This window comes from Schistocerca gregaria, chromosome 4 (genome assembly GCF_023897955.1).
Source record: "Schistocerca gregaria isolate iqSchGreg1 chromosome 4, iqSchGreg1.2, whole genome shotgun sequence".
NCBI lineage: Eukaryota > Metazoa > Arthropoda > Insecta > Orthoptera > Acrididae > Schistocerca > Schistocerca gregaria.
This window is the reverse complement of record NC_064923.1, coordinates 310,899,339-310,922,612: the sequence shown is the minus strand read 5'-3', so window position 1 is coordinate 310,922,612 and position 23,274 is coordinate 310,899,339. Positions and strand designations below refer to the sequence as shown.

General features: G+C 42.9%; 1 protein-coding gene across 1 annotated transcript in view; it reads right to left on the bottom strand.

Annotated features, from left to right (window-relative positions):
• Nucleotides 1-19,792, bottom strand: part of LOC126267842 (trypsin-1-like) — a 43,482-nt gene extending 23,690 nt beyond the window's left edge. The window contains exons 1-4 of the mRNA XM_049973148.1: nucleotides 19,692-19,792; nucleotides 9,773-9,846; nucleotides 8,445-8,533; nucleotides 2,036-2,174 (exon numbers count right to left, since the gene is read on the bottom strand). Of these exons, the coding sequence (XP_049829105.1) occupies nucleotides 2,036-2,174; nucleotides 8,445-8,533; nucleotides 9,773-9,846; nucleotides 19,692-19,746 (357 nt within the window). The 5' untranslated portion in view covers nucleotides 19,747-19,792. The remainder of the gene's footprint in view (nucleotides 1-2,035; nucleotides 2,175-8,444; nucleotides 8,534-9,772; nucleotides 9,847-19,691) is intronic.
• Nucleotides 19,793-23,274: the final 3,482 nt, after the last annotated feature.

The following is a 23,274-nucleotide window of genomic DNA, read 5'->3' as shown; positions in this document are numbered from 1 at the left end:
TTATGAAGTGTATGTGCTGTGATGTGAAGTGTTGTGTGTTTCTGTCCATGATGTCAATTGATTGATAAGAAAGTCGACTAGTGCCCATAGAAGACTGGAGGCGTGTTGCATGAGTTGAGTCCAGTCTTAACAAATATATGAGAACTGGGAATTTGATAATCTTCAAAATAACAAACTTAGATTTTTAATCAATATTTTACATGAAAGTGGATAATTTCGTTGTCATGTTGTGTGGTTAATATTATGTAAGTTAAAAAATGATTATTTTGTCTTATTGTGCTACATCTGAAAATATAGCATTGATAGACATTGCAAGAACACTAATGCTACACCTGTAGACTATAATGTACATGCATTCATTATGTGCGTCTAGCAAACCTCGATGCATGTGCTGTTTTCCACTGCGTACGTGCATGCACACGAGAAAAGGCGCACATCTTTTGGTACACGTTAATAGCACCATAGAGAGCATTGAGGGCCAAGTGAATGAAAACTATCTTAACAATGGTGCCATCATTATAAGCGACTGCTATCTTGAGGCAAATACAAATATGATGTAAGTGAACTCGCTTCAGTTTTTCACAGTTCATACAGGTCCTTTAACTTGAGATATCAGTGGCTCAATGATCTCACGTCATAAAACTATCTACTGCAGAGTCCCACTTCCAACACTTTTCGATTAACTGTGTGCTGTGAAACACCTCTTTCACCATCTGGTATTATGTTCAGCTGCAAAGTTTCCCCAGTTAAGGTAGGCTAGTAATTTGTCGATTACTAGCGTATTCATTAATATTGTAAGAAATGGGCATAAGGTTTTACTTACTATCTTGACAAAATTAATTTTGGAACTGTTTTTGTATGTTTAGGGGTACATACCTGCAGTACATGTATACGCTGAAATCCCTGCGCTGCAGTAGCGCAGCATGCCACTAGGCGAGACGGGACAAAATGAAATGGCGCAGCCCGTCTCCTTGTCATCAGTAGACTGATGAATATTGTTTAGGATTTTCTAGCAGCGCGCTGCAGCGCTGTGACGTGCAAACTTCGATGTTATAAGGAGAGAGATCACGTAGCCACACAAAAGTTGGCAACGTGTATCGATACCACAGACACTAGTGACGACTCGCTGCAGTCCGCAACGGTATATGGGATGGGCTAGTGAAGACCACGCCTCCCCTATCAGCAACAGTAGCGCCCTGACACTGAGATCAGTATAGCGTTGAGCATGCATGAACTCAGCCCATTTCGAGACTTCAATTACACCAGTCAACATCATCGTCTAAGACCAACAGTTACTTAAAGTTTCTGATAAAATGTACACCATAAGGTTGAACATTGCACTGCAGGAGAACAGTCTGTTAATTAGAGCATCAAGTGATGATTCGCTGGTTCATTACACTTGTAAATTATCCAGTACTCCTGTGGCAAAAACGTAAATGAAAGTGAAGTACATCTATAAAGTGAACTAATATCCAATAAGTTCTAGTTTGATGAGCCTTCTCTCAGAGCAATCAGAGAACCCACAGTTGTGACTACAGGAGAGTAGTTTCATGTGGTCACAACACATGTAACTGGAAAAAATTTAACTTTATATTTCCTAAGTGGTAATTAAAAGTTATGCATTAATGATGGCGTTAGCGTGTGAAAAACACATGACCCTCGGTTCCTATTACACCCATATACAGACACAGGAGCGTGACATTAATTTTGTAAAGCTGGTACTGAGACAGTCAGTGCTAGTGTGTCTCTATTGGCAATATATCTGAGAAGTTTTTATGGAAGGAGGGCAGGACTACATACAATTTAAAAGACAACTTAAATATTAGCATTTATTTAATCTCCTTTCAAGTAATTACTCTCTATTAAAGTAATATGTACTATCAAGGACCATACTTACACGTCATATCCTTTGAGAAATCATACAGTGCTGTACAACGCTGAAGCAATAACTTCTACCACCTACTTATGCTTTGTCATATATATATATATATATATATATAATCACTTAATCTGCATACAGGAGTCTGGCATTTACCTTAATCAGAGCTACGTCGTTTATGTAGTCATAATGGTAATTTTCGTGGAAGACGAATTCGCTGACATGGATGAGTACTCCAGTATCATTTTTCACACTGTTGGTACCGGCTCGGACGTCGGACACGCGGATCTCCTTTCTGAAACAGAACTGGCACGTCGTCTCAGGGAAATTAATGTAATTGAAAGGTCCATGAAATTCTGCCTAACAACATGTGTTCTGCTTCTTCAGTGCTGTTGTACTTTGCCACTTAGTATCAATATTAGTCTGCCATGAAGAGAGATTAATTTGGAAAATGCCACTTTGACAGATACACAAAAATCGAACACTAAATAATTAATAACTGTCGTAAAAAAAAACTCTACGAGACAGATAAGCATTGATAAAGAACAAGACCTAACAAAAGCAGATACAAGGTGTAATAACTAATGCATAAAAACACCCATTTGTAACACTACCGATTGGCTTGGATGTTAGTAATCATCAAGTAGGAGCCTAATAAATGAATTATATTGACAGTGTCCTGAGGATAAGGCGCTGATCGGCTAATACTGTTGTGAAACCTGTTTTGTATCAGTGTATCAGCCACTGAGTATTGTATTAACACAATCAATAAGGTTGTGTTGTAACAATAATCACTACAGAGTACAGCTGTAATTATTTACTACGTTCTTGATTTTACACTAATTTGAGGCAATTTAATGGTGGTAACACTCATCACAAGGTCACTCTTTGGCACCTTCACACGTTATAGCATTAATTAGCACAAACACATCACAGTTTCAGTGCAATAGGTTGTCGGTGCGGGTGACGCAGAACGTATAATCACGGTAGAGTATAGATAATAAAACACTTCAAAATAAACTCTTTTGTCACGATCGGTAAATTGCTGAGGGTCAACTGGCTCAGTCGACAATACGCATTACGGGCGGCCATCATCCATTACACTATGTCGTGCTCGCATGGAGCTCTCTTAGCGACACTTCCCTGCGTACTGTCTGCACTTACTAACAGTTGCTGTACCGCACTGTCGCTGGCGGCGCTCGACTCTCGATGTCGAAGCATACCTCAAACTGTGTGAGGCAAACTTACATTTATCTTTACGTAAAGGGCTGCGGACCTCTTACAAAGCTTAGAGGAAGCTGAAGAACAAGCAAGTGACAGGGACAGACAATATTCCCACTCACTTAATAAAATGTGCTGGAGATTAACAAAAGGAAGCAGTAAGAAAAGGGACGAATCTCTATTAAGGGGGTTTACAACAATAAAAAACGTTACCACGCTTACGAAAGGAAATGCCAATGAATATTCAAATTACGTAAGACTGACATTTCCATCACATACATCAAAAACTCAGCTTAAAAAAGGGCAGACTCTCCAAAATTGAAACGAAGAACATGAGAAGTTGTAATAGCAGTACGAGTTGTATTAGAAAGAGTGACTGAAAAGAACATCATTACTTTATAAAAGGCTTTGAACGGAGTGAAGCGGCAACGTTATTGGAAAAAAGAAAGAAAAGCTTTTATAAAGGAAGATTGAGCGTAGAGTTACACAAAAATCAAAGTTGATAAACATACGGCCAGAAAAAATTAGTACACTGTGATTGAAGACGTCGGATTTGATTCGATGACACCATGTGCCACACGGTGCTAGTAGATTTGTTGATAATGGTTTCATCGTAGCGGCGTAGCTGCCAGAGCGCCATCTGTGCCTACTATCTAATACGGAACGCTCACATCCAGAAGGCTCAGTGTTGTGCAGACGTGTGAGGCAAGCAGGCCACAGTGCCATTGGGTCCGCACTCGTCCTTCCTACAGTCAAGTGTGCACATTTGAAATGAGTCAAATCGTTCCCCCCTCGCCCCTCCTCCCTCCGTTACACACACACCAAGAACCATGAACCGTACATGATGGGATAAATTGTGTGCCTCAACGGTATAGATGGCAAGAACATAGGCGAATGGAATAACTCACACTATGTGATGAAAAGTATCCGGACACCCTCCAAAAAATACGTTTTTCATATTAGATGCAATGTGCAGCCACCTACTGCCAGGTACTGCATATCAGCGACCTCAGTACTCAGTAGACATCATGAGAGAACAGAACGGGGCGCTCCGCGGAACTCACGGACTTTCTAAAGTGGTCAGGTGATTGGCTGCCACTTGTGTCCTACGTCTGTACGCGAAATTTCGACGCTCCTAAATATCCCTAGGTCTAGCGTTTCTAATGTGATAGTGAAGTGGAAAAGTGAAGGGTCCCACCGTTGTGGCCGAGCGGTTCTAGGCGCTTCAGTCTGGAACCGTGCGACCGCTACGGTCGCAGGTTCGAATCCTGCCTCGGGCATGGATGTGTGTGATGTCCTTAGGTTAGTTAGGTTTAAGTAGTTCTACGTTCTAGGGAACTGATGACCTCCGAAATTAAGTCCCATAGTGCTCAGAGCCATTTGATTTTTGTAGCGGTATTTTCAACCTCTGGTATAATGCTCAGTTGTGGGTGTTCATCCAACAGGATTGTTTGTAAATAACATTCAGTTTAGGGGAGTCTAGTTGAAAGGTGGCTACACTGAGAGATAGCGCCAAAGATTATTATTCCGCCGCCTCCACTGGGCGCAGTAGTAGTTCAGAGGATGTCGAGAGCAGTCGCTGTTCTGTGGACGAGAGAGTAGACGATCTGAGTGTTGACTGAAATGTTGTACTGTTCGGTTGGTGTAATGTTTAGATGGAGGATGATGCAATTGTCAGAATATATTTGAGAAAGGAGATGAGCTTTGGATTTATGATGCTGGTGTAATGGACTATTTTCGTCAATATATAATGAGGTAAAAAGGTATTACAGGTTTCTTTAATGACAATCCCTCTTGCTCTCAGGTACAGTCAACAAAGGATCTGGCTCGTGTTCATTTAGACGTGTAATTCTGGTTTATATGTGCAATTGTAGTATTTCTGGTTTTTCAATTAGTTCATTGTAAATGGTGTTTAAAATATTTTCTCGTATTGAGAAAGAACCGAGCCAGATACATCAACGTTGAGTCACACTACCACACACAGAACAGTTACACTTGTGCTTTGTTGTTTCGTAGCTTTTATAGTTACAAGGGACTTAATTAATCAATTGTGTTAATGGAAATTCCTTGTCATTCTTTATTTTGATTGCATGCAGTCTGATTGTGTGCTAATACTATTCAGGGCCAATCGGTTATGAGAGGTCGTAACCGGTCAGCAGCTAGTAAAATTATTGCATTTATTCATTAATATTAGTCTTTCTTTTTTAATTAAGCCCCCTTGCATAGTCACAACTGCACTTTCTCGAAGGGGTTTGCCTATACCAGATGCCCACATTATATGTGTTAAGATCTCCACTTATGTGAAATGTCGATTCATCACGGAAGACGTCACGATACATAAAATCGTCATCGCCATGCAGAAAAATTCTTTTGTAAAGCTGGCACGTAAACTGTAGTCCTTAAGCTTTTAGAGTTTTTAACAACTGCAAACGATAAGAGTGTAGTTTTAAGTGTCCCCATAAAAGTCTGAATGCAGACGTCACGGCAATTACTGATACAGGACTAGCATTCAGAAATAATTTCTTGGGGCCGCACATGAAAGAGTCTCTCACTCGTTAACACGTTCTCCAGTCACTCTTGATCGACCAGCTTTGCAAAGACAGCCGGTGTCCTCAAACTTATAAATCCATCTACGGCTGTTATCACTTGGAGGATCACAATGGAACTTAAAACGGAAAGCTCGTTGCACTGTAACAACAGATTCAGTCCTTGCAAAGTGTAAAACACAAAAATCTTTCTGTTCACTGGTCGCCATCTTTACTAATCAGTTCTGAGCGAGACTTTAGGATTGATGGTCGTATACGTGTTTTCTGGTTCACGTGGCTGTGCCGTGAGTATTCCGTTTTTAACATGGAATCTGAAACCGAGTTATGCGGGATTACACTTAGTGACCGGCGTCCGTATAGCAAAATCGATTCCCTACGTGGAAAGAACCCAACGGAAACTTGCAATGCTTTGAGAGAGGTCTATGGCAAAAGCACTGTGCCACGGCGGTCTACTCCTTTCCATGAAGGTTGGACGAGCACTGAGGAGAATCCAAGAAGTAGAAGGCCATCGCCTGCAACAGACTAAATCATTCAGGTTATCGCGAATGACGTCTTGAGAGAGGATCGACGAAAAACATGAGGAAATTACATATGAGCCCAGAATGTCTACCACTTCTTCGAAACCCCATAGCTGCCTTCCATTGTGACGCTTACCTTTGCAGTTTGGCTCAGATTTGACTAAAACCTTCCTCTGTAACAGTAAGAAAGCTTGGCACCCCGCGACCTCATTCTCTGACTCATCGACGCCTCGAACAGCAAGGTGTCGACGCATGCGAAAAAATTGTCTCAGCTCAGATGCTTATATGAGGTGTCAGGTGGGTTAATTGTTTCACATTGACACCAAATTTCACTATAATTCTACTCAACGCTGTCGTGGACGTGTCAGGTGATAAGAAAGTTATCACACCTTCTCTTACCTACATTTAACCTCCTTCTTTTAACAATTCTGCGGTGGAGGTCAGAGCCACGACACACAGCGGTGATATCACCCTGTTTTTTACGGGTGTCAAACAGCCGCACGCAGAGAATCGAATACGAAGAGCCCTCAGGAGCTCCATGAAATCACCCTTCACATCTGGGCGTTGATTACCACTCATTTCGCTGCCGAAAACGACAGTCACAGTGTGATGAGCAATGCGACGACGTTCTTGACAAGGTTCGAAACTGATGACATCCTCTGGTGATTCAGTCCTACCCTAAGGACACCGTTGATCTGCAACCCCATTGAACGTGATCTGACCCTTTTTCAATGTAGCGCGACCACAATTTTTGCTCGAGTATGCAGGACAGGACCACTAGCAGCGATTCAAAACCTTCTAAACCTGGTGCAAGGCAGCAAAGGTTGTTAATCCTCTTTTGGCCCTTCTGTTTTGCTCCCTCCTTGGCGTGAGCACGAGCGCATTGACATACCCCACCCACAGTTCAGCAACACCCGGTGTGCTACGCTCGCACCTTTAATCATACAGTGAAGGCTTTCACGACCGGATGGTACTGTTGTTGATAATTCTTCCGGGGTATATGGCCGTGGTCCATGGAATTCTTCTATTCCTAACGTTTCGTCCAATACTACGTTGGACATCTTCAGAGGTATGACTGGTCCTGCTGAGTCCTGCCGACTAGCAGGTGTCCAACGTAGTATTGGACGAAACGTTAGGAATAGAAGAATTCCATGGACCACGGCCATATACCCCGGAAGAATTATCAACAACAGCTCGCAACTTTGTTGAGCCACGTTAAAAATGTACTTGTAGAGACTTTGACACCCATTCAGCTAAGTGGTGCTCTGCTGCTGCTCTGGCTCACTTAAAAGTTATCGATGGGAAGACAGTAAGTGGCAACATGGAACTGCGCTGGTGGAAGAGCTCTCTTGAAGCGAGCGGATATTCGGCTAATGGACTGGCCTTCCCCTTCCACTGTCTTAAATCAAACTGTCCACAGGTGGGATATGTTAGCGGCGACTAATACAGCACATCCACATGCACCAACGAACATCCTTCCGTTGTCAAGTACCTTGGTGGAGGAATGGAACGCCTTTAACAAGCTGGTGGCAAAATGGAAGCATGTTGCATACCATGCACTGCGTGGTGATCACACATTCTATTAAGGATGCTGGATCACCTTTTTCATTGACCAGGAGACCATCGTAAATCGCAGTACTAAAATGTTTTGTCTGTGAACAAAATTGTCATTTTTGTTCGTTTCATTGCCTGCTTCTTTCAGTTGCCTTCTGTACGTTCGTAGTATACTGTAGCGATCTAAGACAAAAAAGAAGAACAACGCACCACGAAGGAGTTATCTGAATTGGACGGATATTGGTACATGTGATGTATATGTGCAGACGAACAATTGAATTTTCAGTTACAGAAAAAGTTGGTGAGTTATTCAAAAAGACGAGCTTCACAAGTTTAGAAAGTGGAACATCATCCTTATGCAAGCAATTATTCGGCTTGCCTTTGATTCATGGACTCTTTGGATGTCCTCCTGAGTGACTTCGGTTAAATTCTGTCAAACGTGGAGAGTTAGACTTCAATTTTTCATCGTGTCGTAAGTGATCTCACGTCATTGAAAGGTAAAAGTCATTCAGAGCCCCATTGAATGTGAAGTTACAGGCATACACACACTGAAATTTATTCGTAACACCATAATTTCCCAGTTGGACTTAAAATCTGCAAACAGTATTACAACTTAGCTTCTGGCTTTTAGCACACTGAAATACAGCAATCTCATCTATAGATAAAGAAATATGGTCAGACGTGTTTATTTTTGTCGTCATGGTGATGTATTCTAGTTTTCCTTACCCATCCACACAGTGACCAGCAGTCATCACCCAGTACTCGTTGATGATTGTAGCGCTGCATTCTGGTACACCGTAACGGACATATTGAGCCTGGAACAAATAAAATAGGACTACTTTTTCAATTTATCTGTGTTGCATTCGCTGATTAGATGCCACACTCTACAACCAAATCACCAGATTTTGTTACCCGGCAGATCTCTTAGTTATGCACTTGGTACATACAGTTATTTATCGTTTTCTGAAATACCATACATGTACGCTTACCTGTATGGCCTATCATAGCGAATGTTACTTTACAATCCATGATTACTGGACTCAGGAAGCAACTGCATCGGTAGGCGTGTGGTGTAGTGGAGAGTCATTTTTAATTTATTGTCTAATGATACTAGACTTCAGTGTTATCAAAAAAAGTTCGGATATTAGGGACTCACTTTTCAAAATTGTAGTGAGAACAGAGCCAGCATGTCATCATGTGTGATCAACAGAACATTGTTGTAAAGAGTGAATAGTTCATTAGCTATACATAGAAAGATAAAATACTCTGGAAACATCCCCCATGCTGTGACTAAGCCATGTGTACGCAGCATCCTTTCTTTCAGGAGTACTGGTTCTGCAGGTTCGCAGGAGAGCTTCTGTAAAGTTTGGTAGGAGACGAGGTACTGGCAGAAGTATAGCTGTGAGGACGGGCCGTGAGTCGTGCTCGGGTAGCTAAGTTGGTAGAGCACTTGCCCGCCAAAGGCAAAGGTCCCGAGTTCGAGTCTCGGTCCTGCACACTGTTTTAATCTGCCATGAAGTTTCAGATAAAATATAGTTTGAAGGACCACAGTAATGATTCATTAGAGCATGTTGCTCTCTTGTTGAGGTGTGTACCATTATTGGACTAACAGTCATGTCTTCCTTATATTCGTACCAATTCCTCGGCAATGTAACTGCGGTATCTTCTACAGCGTGTTCGTTTGCGAGGTTGAGAGGTTGGTAGCCTATCTGTCCGCTAACTGACTAGTATTCTGACTTTGTGCTGTGAGTCTCATCATGAACGTCAAGTAGACAGACACTCAGGTTTAAATTATTATACTTTTTGTACTGGAGTGTGCACTCGTTTGAGATTTCTTGGGAGATTAAAACTGTTTATCGGACAGGTATTCCAACTTGGGACCATGGCAAAGGTCCCAGGTTTGAGTCCCTACCATCGAGACAATATTAATCTATCATTAAGTTTCACATTTAATTTATCCAGAAAGCATTATTTCTCATTAGCTTCATGAAGCACTTCTGCCTGGGATTTGTGCTAATGGAGACAATAAATGGCCAATAACGTTGATATTTTACCATGAAAGGAAACTCGTTATCTCCCGCTTCCGTGCCATTCACAACCCTTGAGTCACCCTGTCCTGGAGGTGCAGCTGAAAAATAAAATGAAACATTTATTGATGGTCCTACATATTTCGTAATAAGAAATGGCTCTGAGCACTATGCGACTTAACTTCTGAGGTCACCAGTCGCCTAGAACTTAGAACTAATTAAACCTAACTAACCTAAGGACATCACACACATCCATGCCCGAGGCAGGATTCGAACCTGCGATCGTAGCGGTCGCTCGGTTCCAGACTGTAGCGCCTAGAACAGCACGGTCACTCCGGCCGGTTATTTCGTAATAGTAACACTTAAATAAGTTATGTTCCATGGATAATCAAATATTATAAAATGGTATCTGAAAGACAGTATGACAAAAGAGACCTCACTTGCAGTAAGTGCTGCCTGAATTTCCTTACGTGACAAGTTCTTGTTGCGTTCAGTCACGTCATTTTATGTGAACCAGGGCCACCACGTTTGAGAAAACTAAATCCCTAGGTTTTCCTCACAAAGAGACTTTCTTTTTCGTTTCAAACATCTCTGCGACTGATTTTTGCGTGAGTCGATTAGCAGATACCAAACTCCAGCATTTCCGAGCGCCATGTGCCCGTTCTGTTGCCTGTTTCGTAAGCAAAAGAAGAGATGGCTGCCAGCTGGCTACCCTTTTCCCCACAACTTCAGTTTGTCACCAGTTTGCTTTATTGGAACTATAGCTATAATCTATGCTTTTATTCTACAGTGCTGGAATTTTTTGAAGCAGTGTATATGAGAGATTCTAATAATAAAACTAATCAGCTGTACTGTTTTCATATTATGCACCACTTTACAGTCTGTCAGGAATAAGTGATAATTTACGAGCTTGTTGCAAGACGTCAGGTGTATTCGTTGTAAACTTTTTCTGATAATAAATGTTTAGCTACTAATGTGACTCATTGTTGGTACTGAAAAAGGCGCTAGGTGATAGTGTGTCTTAATGAGCTGAAAAGAAAGAGCGGTTCGGGTTTGTTCAATCATGGTCTATACTCAGCAACCGTTAAGCATATCAAGAGCGGATGTAGGTAAGACACTTGCAGTGCACTGCCAACCAATGCACTCATAAAACACATCTGAAAGAAGGGACTGCATGGTAAAGAGTGGACAGGCTTATCAATGTGGTTTCCATTGGAAACGGCTACCGCAGAGTAGGGAAAACTCAATCTATATCTCAACTCTACTCAAAAGTAGAACTTTCAGCTGCAGCTGGAGGGTTTGCAAAGCTCATATCAGTAGGTTGTGTAAGGACAATCAACACTTCCGTGAGGCACTCATCTCTAACTAGGGTTCCAAAAACAAAAACAAAAATCTGAGGTCATCAGTCCCCTAGAACTTAGAACTACTTAAACCTAACTAACCTAAGGACATCACGCACAGCCATGCCCGAGGCAGAATTCGAACCTGCGACTGTAGAAGCATCGCACGGACTGAAGCGCCTACAACTGCTCGGTCACAGCTGACAGCCCACTGACGTGTGGGTGTTGGTAGTCTCCTGCTGGTATATGGTGCGGCAGTGGTCTACAAAGGCACTGATGATTTCGGCCTGCCAAGTGATTTGCCGAGCGCGACAGGTGTATATCTCGCTCATGGGTCGTTGTCGTCGGTGTTTCCTATCGGAGGCATTATGATGTGTGTTGAGGTGTTCCTGTTTCGCCGAATCTTGACGTCGTGTTCCCGCCACCGTCCCCTGCAGTCTACGGCGTATCAGCGTTACGACGTGTGCCTTAATCGTACAACGTTACCACTTGGTTTCAGGGGTGGGTGGCTGGGCGTCCAGGTCGTGGAAAACAGCTTAGAAATAGTCGGCAGTGTGCTGGCGCAACGCAGCTACTTACTTGCCATACTGATCAAGGTACGTCGAATGGCAGCTTTGGCTCCTTCCAACCACAAAGTCAAGGTTGTGCAGTACTTAGGTAAGCGACGTTCACAGGCAGCCTGTGCCTCAGTAACGTGATGGAGGCAGCTGGGATCATAGGGGTGGGAGGTGTTGGCTTCGACGGTGCGTGGCTGCTCCGCACCACTTCTGGCTGAAGAACAATATTGCGGATGCAGGACCAGTGGCCCGAAAAGGCCAATGACCAGAGTTCAGCACCTTGGAATGCTGGTGTGAGTTCCGAGATACCTAAATTCTGTCAAGTTGGCTCGCGCAGTGACCCGTCTGGAACCAATGTCCAGGTGCATCACCGTGCCGAACTTCCCAACAGATCATCGACGACAAGGCGCAGTTCATGACAGGAGTCGTAGGGGCATTTGATCCCTAGGGTGCAGGACACAGGTGAAATCTTCCCCAAGCAATTAATGGTCGCAGCGCCCTAGATATAAAGGAGCGATTTCCTCTGAACGGAAGTGTGCTCTATAGCTTCTCGGGGTGGAGCCGGACGGAGCGTAAATGTTGGCAATGCGAGTCCCCATGACGACTATTGCCATACCTCTGGCGAACGGAAAGTATGTGATATCAACTACCGTAATGCCCTCGCGTGCATAGATCAATACGCCACATCCCTGGTGGTCACCAGGAGAGAGATAAGTGTTGTACCTGACGACTTCCAGAAGTATGGCCAAGTGTGCTTCCTGTAGTGATTCGATGTCGACGTCTGATGCCCACATCTTTTCGCGCAGCAGTTGAATTTTCGCTTGTGAGCTAATGGTTCAAATGGCTCTGAGCACTATGGGACTTAACATCTCAGGTCATCAGTCCCCTAGAACTTAGAACTACTTAAACCAAACCAACCCAAAGACATCACACTTATCCATGCCCGAGGCAGGATTCGAAGCTGGGAGCGTAGCGGTCGTAGCAGTTCCAGACTGAAGCGCCTAGAACCTCTCGGCCACCAGAGGCCAGCGTGAGGTAATGTTGCTAGTTTTGATCGTTGCTATTCGGTACGTTTGAAGTCGAGGCCCACCGTTGAGGGGAACTCCATCAATGGGAGTTGAAGAGGAACGAGCCAGGGCCAAGCCGTGTCGTACACCATCTGATGGTGTTATCATCTGCTTAACTATGACTCTGTCTGGGATAATTTTGTCTCCAGCATGTAGTTCGAGCAGTAGTCGATGTCGTCACTCTACGCCATCAAGGGCGCTGTCGTTGTGGCGTTAACATGTTCCACACGTCGTCCGTAGAAGCGAAGGACGTCTCGGTGACAGTCATAACGGTGGAATCCATTGGTTCAGGTGGACCTGGACGAGACAGCAGAGTACGTACAGGCACAGCCGAGCCGGAGTCGCACTGTCGTCATTCTTGTTGTCGTGCAGGTTCTATGAGGCCTCGTCGGTCCTGAGTTATCTCGTTCCAAGACCGTACTGTAAGATGGCACTTGGCAACGGAGATCGTTGGTGATCTGTTGTACACCGTTAAGAGATACGTTTGGAATTGCGCCCGGCGTTTGGCAGTGTGGCCTTGAACAGTGCCACAGGGGCGGAAAACCGTGATAACGTTTTCCACAGAGAGCTCGAATGGTAATTCGAAAACTCGTTGGTGCGGATGCTCAAGCCTGTATCATCGACACTGCCGCCGGCGTGGCAAAACCGTAGGCCATTTTTGATGTCACGTAGCATTCTTTCATGCACCGTGTCAAAGACGACTTTAACGTACACCGTTTTTCTTAAGATGGACCAGTGGATGACGAAAATGTCAGAAGCTGGGATCTTAGCTACGTCGCTTAGGGGCGTTCCTCTTCCAAGGATAGTGGTCGGGTGTACTCATTGCAGAAGGTGAATCCCAAAGTTTATTTTCGAAAACTGTTCGCCATGGCCCAAGTAGATGTAAGTGACGACCGTTGAAAGTAAACAACAGCGAACGAGCGCTCCACAGGCAAAAACAACAGCAAGTTCGCACTGCGTGGCTGCGAAAGCCAGATGTAACTCGACCACGGAGACGGGTATAGATCCAGTTCTTCAATTGATTCTGGCAAGTTGTTGGTTCCTGATAAAATTAGAATATACTATGCCAGTGTCTGCTCACGTGTAGCTGTCAGCTTAGTGGATAAAAAATTAGTCACCCCCGGAGAAATCATTACAATTATCATTTAATAGCTTGTAATTTCGTCCAGGGTCCTTGATGACCTCCTGAATTCGGTTAGGATGTGAGTCCACAAAGTTGCGCGAGTAAGTCGCATTCAGGTTAAGCCATTCGCTGAGGATCTGATTGCGCAACTCCACCAAATTGTGGTATGCTGAAGTCGAACTTTTATCCGCTTCTCCGGCGAGTACCACAGATTTTCTGTGGCGTTCAAGTTAGGTGATATTGCAGACCAGTCAATATGAAATAGGGTGGGCGTGGTTTTCTAGACCATTTTCTCTAAACGCCTGATTGACCCGCTGAACAAGATCACTGACTGACATTTGCTTCCTGACATGACTACCTGCATGATGAACTTCTGTACATCCAGCTTCAAAGCTTCTGCACCTTTGCCGAACTTTACTCACACGCGTGACAGTTCCGTTATTTGGTCTGCATTAAATCACGTGGAACGGTCAACATGAAGAAATCTAATGGCAACACGCTCTTCGCACTTGGTGGATGACTGTTATTCTAGGCATTTTTGCGTGTTCAATGTTCGCTCTGATCTTAAAAGTGCAGCTGGCGTAATCGACGGGCAAACTCGAGACACTGCGCAAAGTATCTGCGAAAAGCCTTATCGGATTCCGTCCGTGGTTTTAATTTCACAACCAACTGGACCTTGGACAAAATAACACTCGTACACCAAAAATTAAACTATGCTACACTCCTGGAAATGAAAAAAAGAACACATTGACACCGGTGTGTCAGACCCACCATACTTGCTCCGGACACTGCGAGAGGGCTGTACAAGCAATGATCACACGCACGGCACAGCGGACACACCAGGAACCGCGGTGTTGGCCGTCGAATGGCGCTAGCTGCGCAGCATTTGTGCACCGCCGCCGTCAGTGTCAGCCAGTTTGCCGTGGCATACGGAGCTCCATCGCAGTCTTTAACACTGGTAGCATGCCGCGACAGCGTGGACGTGAACCGTATGTGCAGTTGACGGACTTTGAGCGAGGGCGTATAGTGGGCATGCGGGAGGCCGGGTGGACGTACCGCCGAATTGGTCAACACGTGGGGCGTGAGGTCTCCACAGTACATCGATGTTGTCGCCAGTGGTCGGCGGATGGTGCACGTGCCCGTCGACCTGGGACCGAACCGCAGCGACGCACGGATGCACGCCAGACCGTAGGATCCCACGCAGTGCCGTAGGGGACCGCACCGCCACTTCCGAGCAAATTAGGGACACTGTTCCTCCTGGGGTATCGGCGAGGACCATTCGCAACCGTCTCCATGAAGCTGGGCTACGGTCCCGCACACCATTAGGCCGTCTTCCGTTCACGCCCCAATTTCGTGCAGCCCGCCTCCAGTGGAGTCGCGACAGGCGTGAATGGAGGGACGAATGGAGACGTGTCGTCTTCAGCGATGAGAGTCGCTTCTGCCTTGGTGCCAATGATGGTCGTATGCGTGTTTGGTGCCGTGCAGGTGAGCGCCACAATCAGGACTGCATACGACCGAGGCACACAGGGCCAACACCCGGCATCATGGTGTGGGGAGCGATTTCCTACACTGGCCGTACACCTCTGGTGATCGTCGAGGGGACACTGAATAGTGCACGGTACATCCAAACCGTCATCGAACCCATCGTTCTACCATTCCTAGACCGGCAAGGGAACTTGCTGTTCCAACAGGACAGTGCACGACCGCATGTATCCCGTGCCACCCAACGTGTTCTAGAAGGTGTAAGTCAATTACCCTGGCCAGCAAGATCTCCGGATCTGTCCCCCATTGAGCATGTTTGGGACTGGATGAAGCGTCGTCTCACGCGGTCTGCACGTCCAGCACGAACGCTGGTCCAACTGAGGCGCCAGGTGGAAATGGCATGGCAAGCCGTTCCACAGGACTACATCCAGCATCTCTACGATCGTCTCCATGGGAGAATAGCAGCCTGCATTGCTGCGAAAGGTGGATATGCACTGTACTAGTGCCGACATTGTGCATGCTCTGTTGCCTGTGTCTATGTGCCTGTGGTTCTGTCAGTGTGATCATGTGATGTATCTGACCCCAGGAATGTGTCAATAAAGTTTCCCCTTCCTGGGACAATGAATTCACGGTGTTCTTATTTCAATTTCCAGGAGTGTAGTTTCGAAATATGTGGAGTACTATAAATCAGACACTGAAGAATAACGTCCAACATGACACAATATCGGAATTTTTTAAGGGGGGGGGGGGGGGGGGGTAGGACGTCAAACGGGCCGACTTGGAGCAGGAGAGGCACCACAGGACATTTTAATTCCTACTGTCTATACTTTTACAAATAAATTCATAAAACTTTATCATCATGACCAGAAAGAATTCAGAATTCACATTCGTACCAGTGGGAGTTCCAAAATATATATCTTTATTTCTTTCTACACGTCAAATTTCATCATTTTTTCACTTACTATTGCCAGCATGTGTAGCTATAGGTACACTTTTCTTCATAAGTAGGAGAGTTTCTTCCATAAATTTTGCACAGCACACAAACAATACTAACAGGTGTATAAAACTCTAGAATTTTCCAAATCTATTAAAAACTGCGGTAAAAATTCAGATAATAAACTGTAGAATTTGAGTTTTTTCTAAACATGAAGTTTAAACAGCTCATTCATTTTTTCGTAAGCTAAAGAAATTCTAGTTTCAAACCCCTGTAACTATGGTTTGTATACTGTGCAAAATTCGTCGAATAATCTCTCCTATTTATGAAGAAAACTGTACCTATAGTAACAACTGCAGCCAAAAGTAAGTGAAAAAATGATGAAATTTCAAATATCAAAATAACAAAATTGTTACGTTTTTGAACTTCCACTACCAAGAGTGTGAATCCTGAATCCTTTCTGGTCATGCTGACAAAGTTTTATGAATTTACTTGTAAAAGTATAAACAGTGGAAGTTAAAATGTCCTGTGGTGCCTCTCCTGCTCCATGTTGGCCCGTTTGACGTCCTACCCCCCTTAAGTCAGTGGCAGTGTCTACGAGACTGTATTAAAGTGAAAACTAGATACCCATTCTCAAGGAAAAAGTCTCATCTATAGGAAGAGGTCATCAAGGGTCCTAGACAAAATTACACGCATTAAATGATGCTTGTAATAATTTCTCTGGGGGTGACTAATTTTTTATCCAGCAGGCTTACAGATGCACGTGAGCAAACACTCTCACCATGTGGAGGTAAAACGTATTCTGCTTAACAGTGAAATTAATAAACGTAAAAAGTGCTGTGTACATATTCTTTCAGTGAAAAAAATGCAACAAGGTCGACAAACATGGAGAGGCTGTTTGGAAGAAAGGGAAGCCGTCAGATTACATAGACATGCCATGCTGTACCATCCAATAGGAAAGAAGAATGTTGAAGATGGATAGAAATGGGAAATTGGAAAATACAGCGTCATACTTGGAATGCAGAACAAGAAAACACAGAAATTGTAATACAGTCGTCTAGTGCCCATTTCATTGACTAGCCAATAATAAACACATTTTTCACATAAGGTTTACTGGAACGTGTCAACATTAATTAGGTGTTATTTAGAATCTATGAAGCCAATGGTTGATGTTAGGAAGAACCTATTTGCATTGCCACTTACGGGTCACGCCGTAACACAGGTCTGCAGATCAGCGTTAATACATCTCTCTATGCTTTCTACAAAGGTTCATAATGGAGCTACCGTAGATGATTTACTCGTATGTTCATCTCAACATGGCTATGCTCAGTGGGTGACAAAATATGTCTCTGAAATACCCTACCGCTTTAGGAGCAAGCACTAAGGCAAGAACCATTCAAACAGTAAAGAAGAACTTTCCGTACGATATGTCAAAGTGGTGACTGCAGCATCCTGAAGAACTCGCTCAAACTGATACGACATGTTTTCGTTTCAACATAAAAAAGCAGTGCGAATACGCCTACTGTAAGTCACTGTGAAAGCTATAAATTCTATTTTCGACAGTTTCGTACAAAAGAATGAAGTCTAAATCTCGCTTGAATGCTCATGGAACAGTGAGTGCATTAGTTTGTTCTATCCTGATGCTCCTATTGCGCGTTTAGATAAAAAAATTATGCGTTTAAGAACATTTTTGCACGGATCGATCTTAGTAATACCGAAATTTAGATGTAAGAAAAAGGAAATTCCATTGTGGATTTTACACCTTTTCTTTTATTGCTGGTAATTTAACGTAACAGTAGGAAGCCAAATGTAGACTTCAGGGCTTAGTACAATGCAGTGAACGGTGTATATTTGATCTTCTTCTTCGTAGTGGACTCTATGAGTGATGTTTTGTTCCAAATGCCTTGCTCTTCAGTAAAATTACTTTTCGCGCACAAACCTGTAGTGACTGCGTCAATAGTTTCATTCTCGCCACCAGATGCACACGAAACCTGTTATTCATTACATTGCTATTGCTACCTCTCACGTTACTGTGTCTCGTATGATAAAACATGTCGATAAAACTAACTACTTAAGGCGTCTCCATCTATCTATCTACATCTATGTCTTGAAGTCTCTCTGTCTCTCTGTGTGTATATGCCTCTATTTATATCCATCTCATTCACTCTTACACACGGTCATACTTTCACACTGACACACATGTGTCGAAACTAGATTATTTGCATTTCATTACTAAAACAAGAACAATACCAGTTCTATAGATGACAACGGATCGTAAAATATTTATTTGCAGCTTCTAATGTGTTATAGTATTTGCCCATCTGAAACCGTCAATCTTTATAATCGTAGGGCACGTTAGTTTTGTTTTACAGTTATTGCTGTCGGCAGTGACGTAAAAGTTCGTGGTAATCTCTAATACGTTTGGCACGTTTGTAGAGGCAGCACAAACAACGTTATTTGTGATGACACGTGATTCACATCGATTTACATGTAAATTTCCATTTACGATCCACAGAGGAGTATAACGCTTTTTCGAGTAAGTGTGAAAATATCTTGAGGGTATTTTTGTTCTGTCATTGCAACTACAAAAATGCGTGGTTTTTTTCACCAGACGCGTTTCACGTTATTGAGAGAGAGCATCACCAGTGGTCTGCAATAAAATTATTTACAATTTGATTTGCTTTTAGATCGGAAAACAGTTCGTTGAGAACATGTTGATTAGTATTTACAGTGATTTTTCTTGATTTTACGGTTATAGAAAGAAATGCCGTCTGCTAGTACATTTCAAATACTCAGATTCAACTATGATTAAAGTTCTGGTGTTTGAAGCTTTCATCGAAATTAGATTGCTTGATAGCAAGAATATATGGTAGTGTACAGACGACATCTTACATTCAGATTACGCCAGCAATGTGAGAACTACAGAGGAAACAGTATCTCCTTTTTCATAAAAGCTACTACTTGAAGAAGGATCAATAGTGGAAATATTCAATCTTCAGAACCTAGGATCAAACAGTAATTGTAGAAGCACATTGAGCCCATGAACGTCACATGATAGCGAAACATGAGCAGTAGAGCTGAGAATCATAATAAAAACTGGTGAATTAGAATGTCAATTTTAAGTATATTTTGTGCTTCTGCGATTATACTGTAGCAAAGACGAAACGCATCACAGAAACGTAAACGGCATTATGAATGTTACAGACGCACTGTCAGCATTAATATATATGGGAAGCTAAAAACTTTAGTTATTTGTTAAATAGCTTGTATGCACAACTGTATTGCTTTGCACCCAACGATTTGAGCACTTCACTGTTGAAACATCAGTCAGGCAGTTGCTATGGACAGATAGGCTCAAGTACTTTAAAAATACACGCCATTGTCTAAAAGCTGTTGCGCTAGTGTGTTATGTAATAAGAGTTGGCACACTGCACAGTACATACCGTAACACAGATTGGCTGAAAGCAGCAATAACACGAACCCAAACACAAAAATCATAGTGAATGCTAGGAACGGGACCTTCTTTTGCGACAATGTCCCGTGTAAATATACAAAATAATGCATACATTTCTGCAAAGTTCGAATGATAACAAAATTATCTAATCTGTTGTTATCAAAACAGATGATTAAATTCCAACCAGCCGTTGAAAGCGCTTGTTCCACCTCATAAAATTTGTATTGGAAGAACATCTTGAATGTCACATTCAGAGATCTGAGAGAGAGCTAAAGTAGCTTCGTAATTTGTACATTTTTCCCCAGTTTGAAATATAGTAAAATGTCGCCTGATCGCGTGCGTGCGTTACTGAAAACAGCAGTTATGAGTAGTGGTGATTTATTTGAATTAATTATTGTCTACAGGAAGATCAGTATTCCACTACTTCGCAAGAATTATTCTTCCATAATTCTAAATATATGGGATTTAGCATTACAGTTCAGAAAGATGAAAGAGCTAAATATGAACCTATACTACATAGTGCACATTCAACATTATTTTGTTTTTTGTTTGCAAGTCATACATAGTACTACTATCATGAACCCGGATTATTTCCACGTATTTTATACTGTCAGTAGAACTTCTGTGTTTATACTGAACTCGGAAATAATATAATCAATATTTAATAGCATTAACTGCGCGAGAAATTTGTAGATTGTTGTAAAACTGCTATTCCATATTTACTACAAGAGGAGGGAGAATTTTCTATAACACGCAACGTAGAAGGCTCAGTGCCACTGCTGTCAGAGTGTTATTCAGCGAATCCAGCGCTAATGAAGATGCATGAACATTCCACCACAAATCCCTGAATCTTATGCTCAGCCCTTCCATTTGTCCCTCTTTGTGTAGTACTTTGAAGATGCCAATTACGTTGTGTGTTCCGCGGCCTTACCAATTTCCAAACAAGTATGGCTCATTCAAGATACTGAACACGTCAGATATTCATTTCCTATCTTAAAGTAGCGTCGGCTTAAGCTGATTTACTGCCTGTCTAATTTCGATCCTTTGGGTTTCTGACGCTTTGTTTACGAGCTCTAAGGTTGACCTCTCACTTTGTTGTGACGCCGCCACGTGCTATAACTACGATCCTCAATCGTTGTGGCAGACACGAGATCATGAAGGATATGCTCATGGGAACAGTGATGAAGCTCCACCCTACTGACTGACATATGCCATTTGACGTTTTTTTAAGGAGGACCCTGGACGCTGAAATCTCCATTGCGTTAAGATTTCCTCACTACATAGCAACCAAACACATATTTTGTCCAATGGTACTCAATACCACAGCCGCATTTGTTCGCTATTCCGCTGTCGCACTGCGATTAATATAGTGACTTATAACATGTATGAGGTCGTTGTAGTAGATCTCATAGAATAGGGTTCGTCTGAAACCACTCAGTATTCAAGGCGTCTCAAAGAGCATTTAAGTGATCCTTTTAATTCGAGGTTTTAGTGATTTCTGAATAACTGTAGCCTCAAGCAACGGCATGAACGACACCAATCCAACGTGCAGCACCTTGAACCATGAATGGAAACAGATGTAACATCAACTGATGTATGAACTTGTAACGGGTAGAAAGAATTTATAGTATTTGGCGTCACGGTAATAAACTAAGACAAAAAATAGACGCACCACGAAGGAATTATCAGATTAGGACGGAAGTAGGTAAATGTGATGTGTGTGTGTGTAGACAAACAAATGACTACGATTTAAGAAAAGTTAGATGATTAATTCAAGAGAAAGACCTTCAAAATTGGGTAACTTAGTAACGTGATGGTCCTATTCTGGCCCTTGTGCATGCTATTATTCTGCATGGAATTGATTGACAGAGTTGTTGGATGGGATACAGTGCTAAATTCTGAGCAACGGGTGCGTTAGATCGTCAGAATTTCGAGCTGGTTTTAGGGTCCTGCCCTCCAAACCTTCTCCACTGGTGAGAGATGTGTCGACTTCGTTGACCAAAGGAGGGTATGACAAGCACGAAAACAAGCAATAGAAACTGTCGTCGTCTGTAGGTCAGCATTACGTCCCCGAAAAGTTAGCGGAGGATGACTTGAGATGAACGCTAACAGCTGCCGGTGTGGCCGTGCGGTTCTAGCCGCTTCAGACTGGAACCTCGTGACCGCTACGGTCGAAGATTCGAATCCTGCCTCGGGCTTGGATGTGTGTGACATCCTTAGGTTAGTTAGGTTTAAGTAGTTCTAAGTTCTAGGGGACTGATGACCTCAGAAGTTACGTCCAATAGTGCTCGGAGCCATTTGAACCATTTTTGAACGGTAACAAGTTTCGGCCTAAAATGTCGTCGACGTACCGCTGTGTTGCTATGGTGCCGTCGATATAACCAATGAGTCTTCTTGTGAAAACAAATGGCACTCCAGACCATCGCTGTTGCTTGCCGGACCCTGTGGCGCTGCCGGCCTGGGTGACCGAACGGTTCTAGGAACTACAATCTGGAACCTCGCAGCCGCTACGGTCCCCGGCTGGAATCCTGCCTCGCGCATGGATGTGTGTGATGTCCTTAGGTTAGTTAGGTTTAAGTAGTTCTAAGTTCTAGGGGACTGACGACCAGAAGTTAAGTCACATAGTGCTCAGAGCCTTTTGAACCATTTTGAACATGTGGCGCGCCACGGTGACGTTGGTATCGCACGATTGTGCAGGGTGTCTCCAGACACGTCTTCGATCTGGAATCTCATTTACTGGAGTAGAATTGTCTTCAGTGATGATTCCCGCTTCGAACTGAGGCCCGATGACCAGCGTTAAGCCGTTTGTTCCTACTTCAAAGAGATACTTAGTGCGATTTTCCACTGTGAAACGGTTTTGGGAAAAGGCGTTTGATATTTTCGGATTTGGTTTTTGTCATCCTTCGTTTCAATGCCATTATGATCACAGAGTGTCTGGACAGATCGTTTTCATCCTTTCACTGATTTAATTTTTCAGTTTTTTCTGTCATCGACGGACAGAGTTTTTAGTTCGAGTTCGTTAAAAGCGCCAAACATGACCCTCTTTATGCTGATTTTGGCATCCTCTACTTTTTGTTTGTCTATGAGGCTTTGGCTTCGTTCAGATTAGATTTGAAGTTCTCTTTGTACTCAAAGTAATATTCTGACACTACTTTCGAACGACGGTTTTCCATACCTCATAACCTAGCTCAGCATATATCTGTGAAAAGCATATTGTACGATGCTCTTGAACTTTGTTCATTGATACTCATCATTGTTAGGATGACAGTATCTGAAACTGAGTCCGCCTTGATGCAAAACACGTAGTTATTTATTTTCCCACACTAGTTTCGGCGACAAATATCACCATCATCATAATATAGTAACACATTATTAGATTCTGACTGTTCGTTTTTTGAAATATAGTCTTCTACGGATAATATGGAATCATGCCATAACTTACAATAAATAAGGTAATATTACCTTATTTATTGTAAATAAGTAAATTATTTATTGACATTATTTATTGTAAGTAAGTAAATAAGGTAATATTACCTTATTTATTGTAAGTTATGTCATGATTTTACGAATTA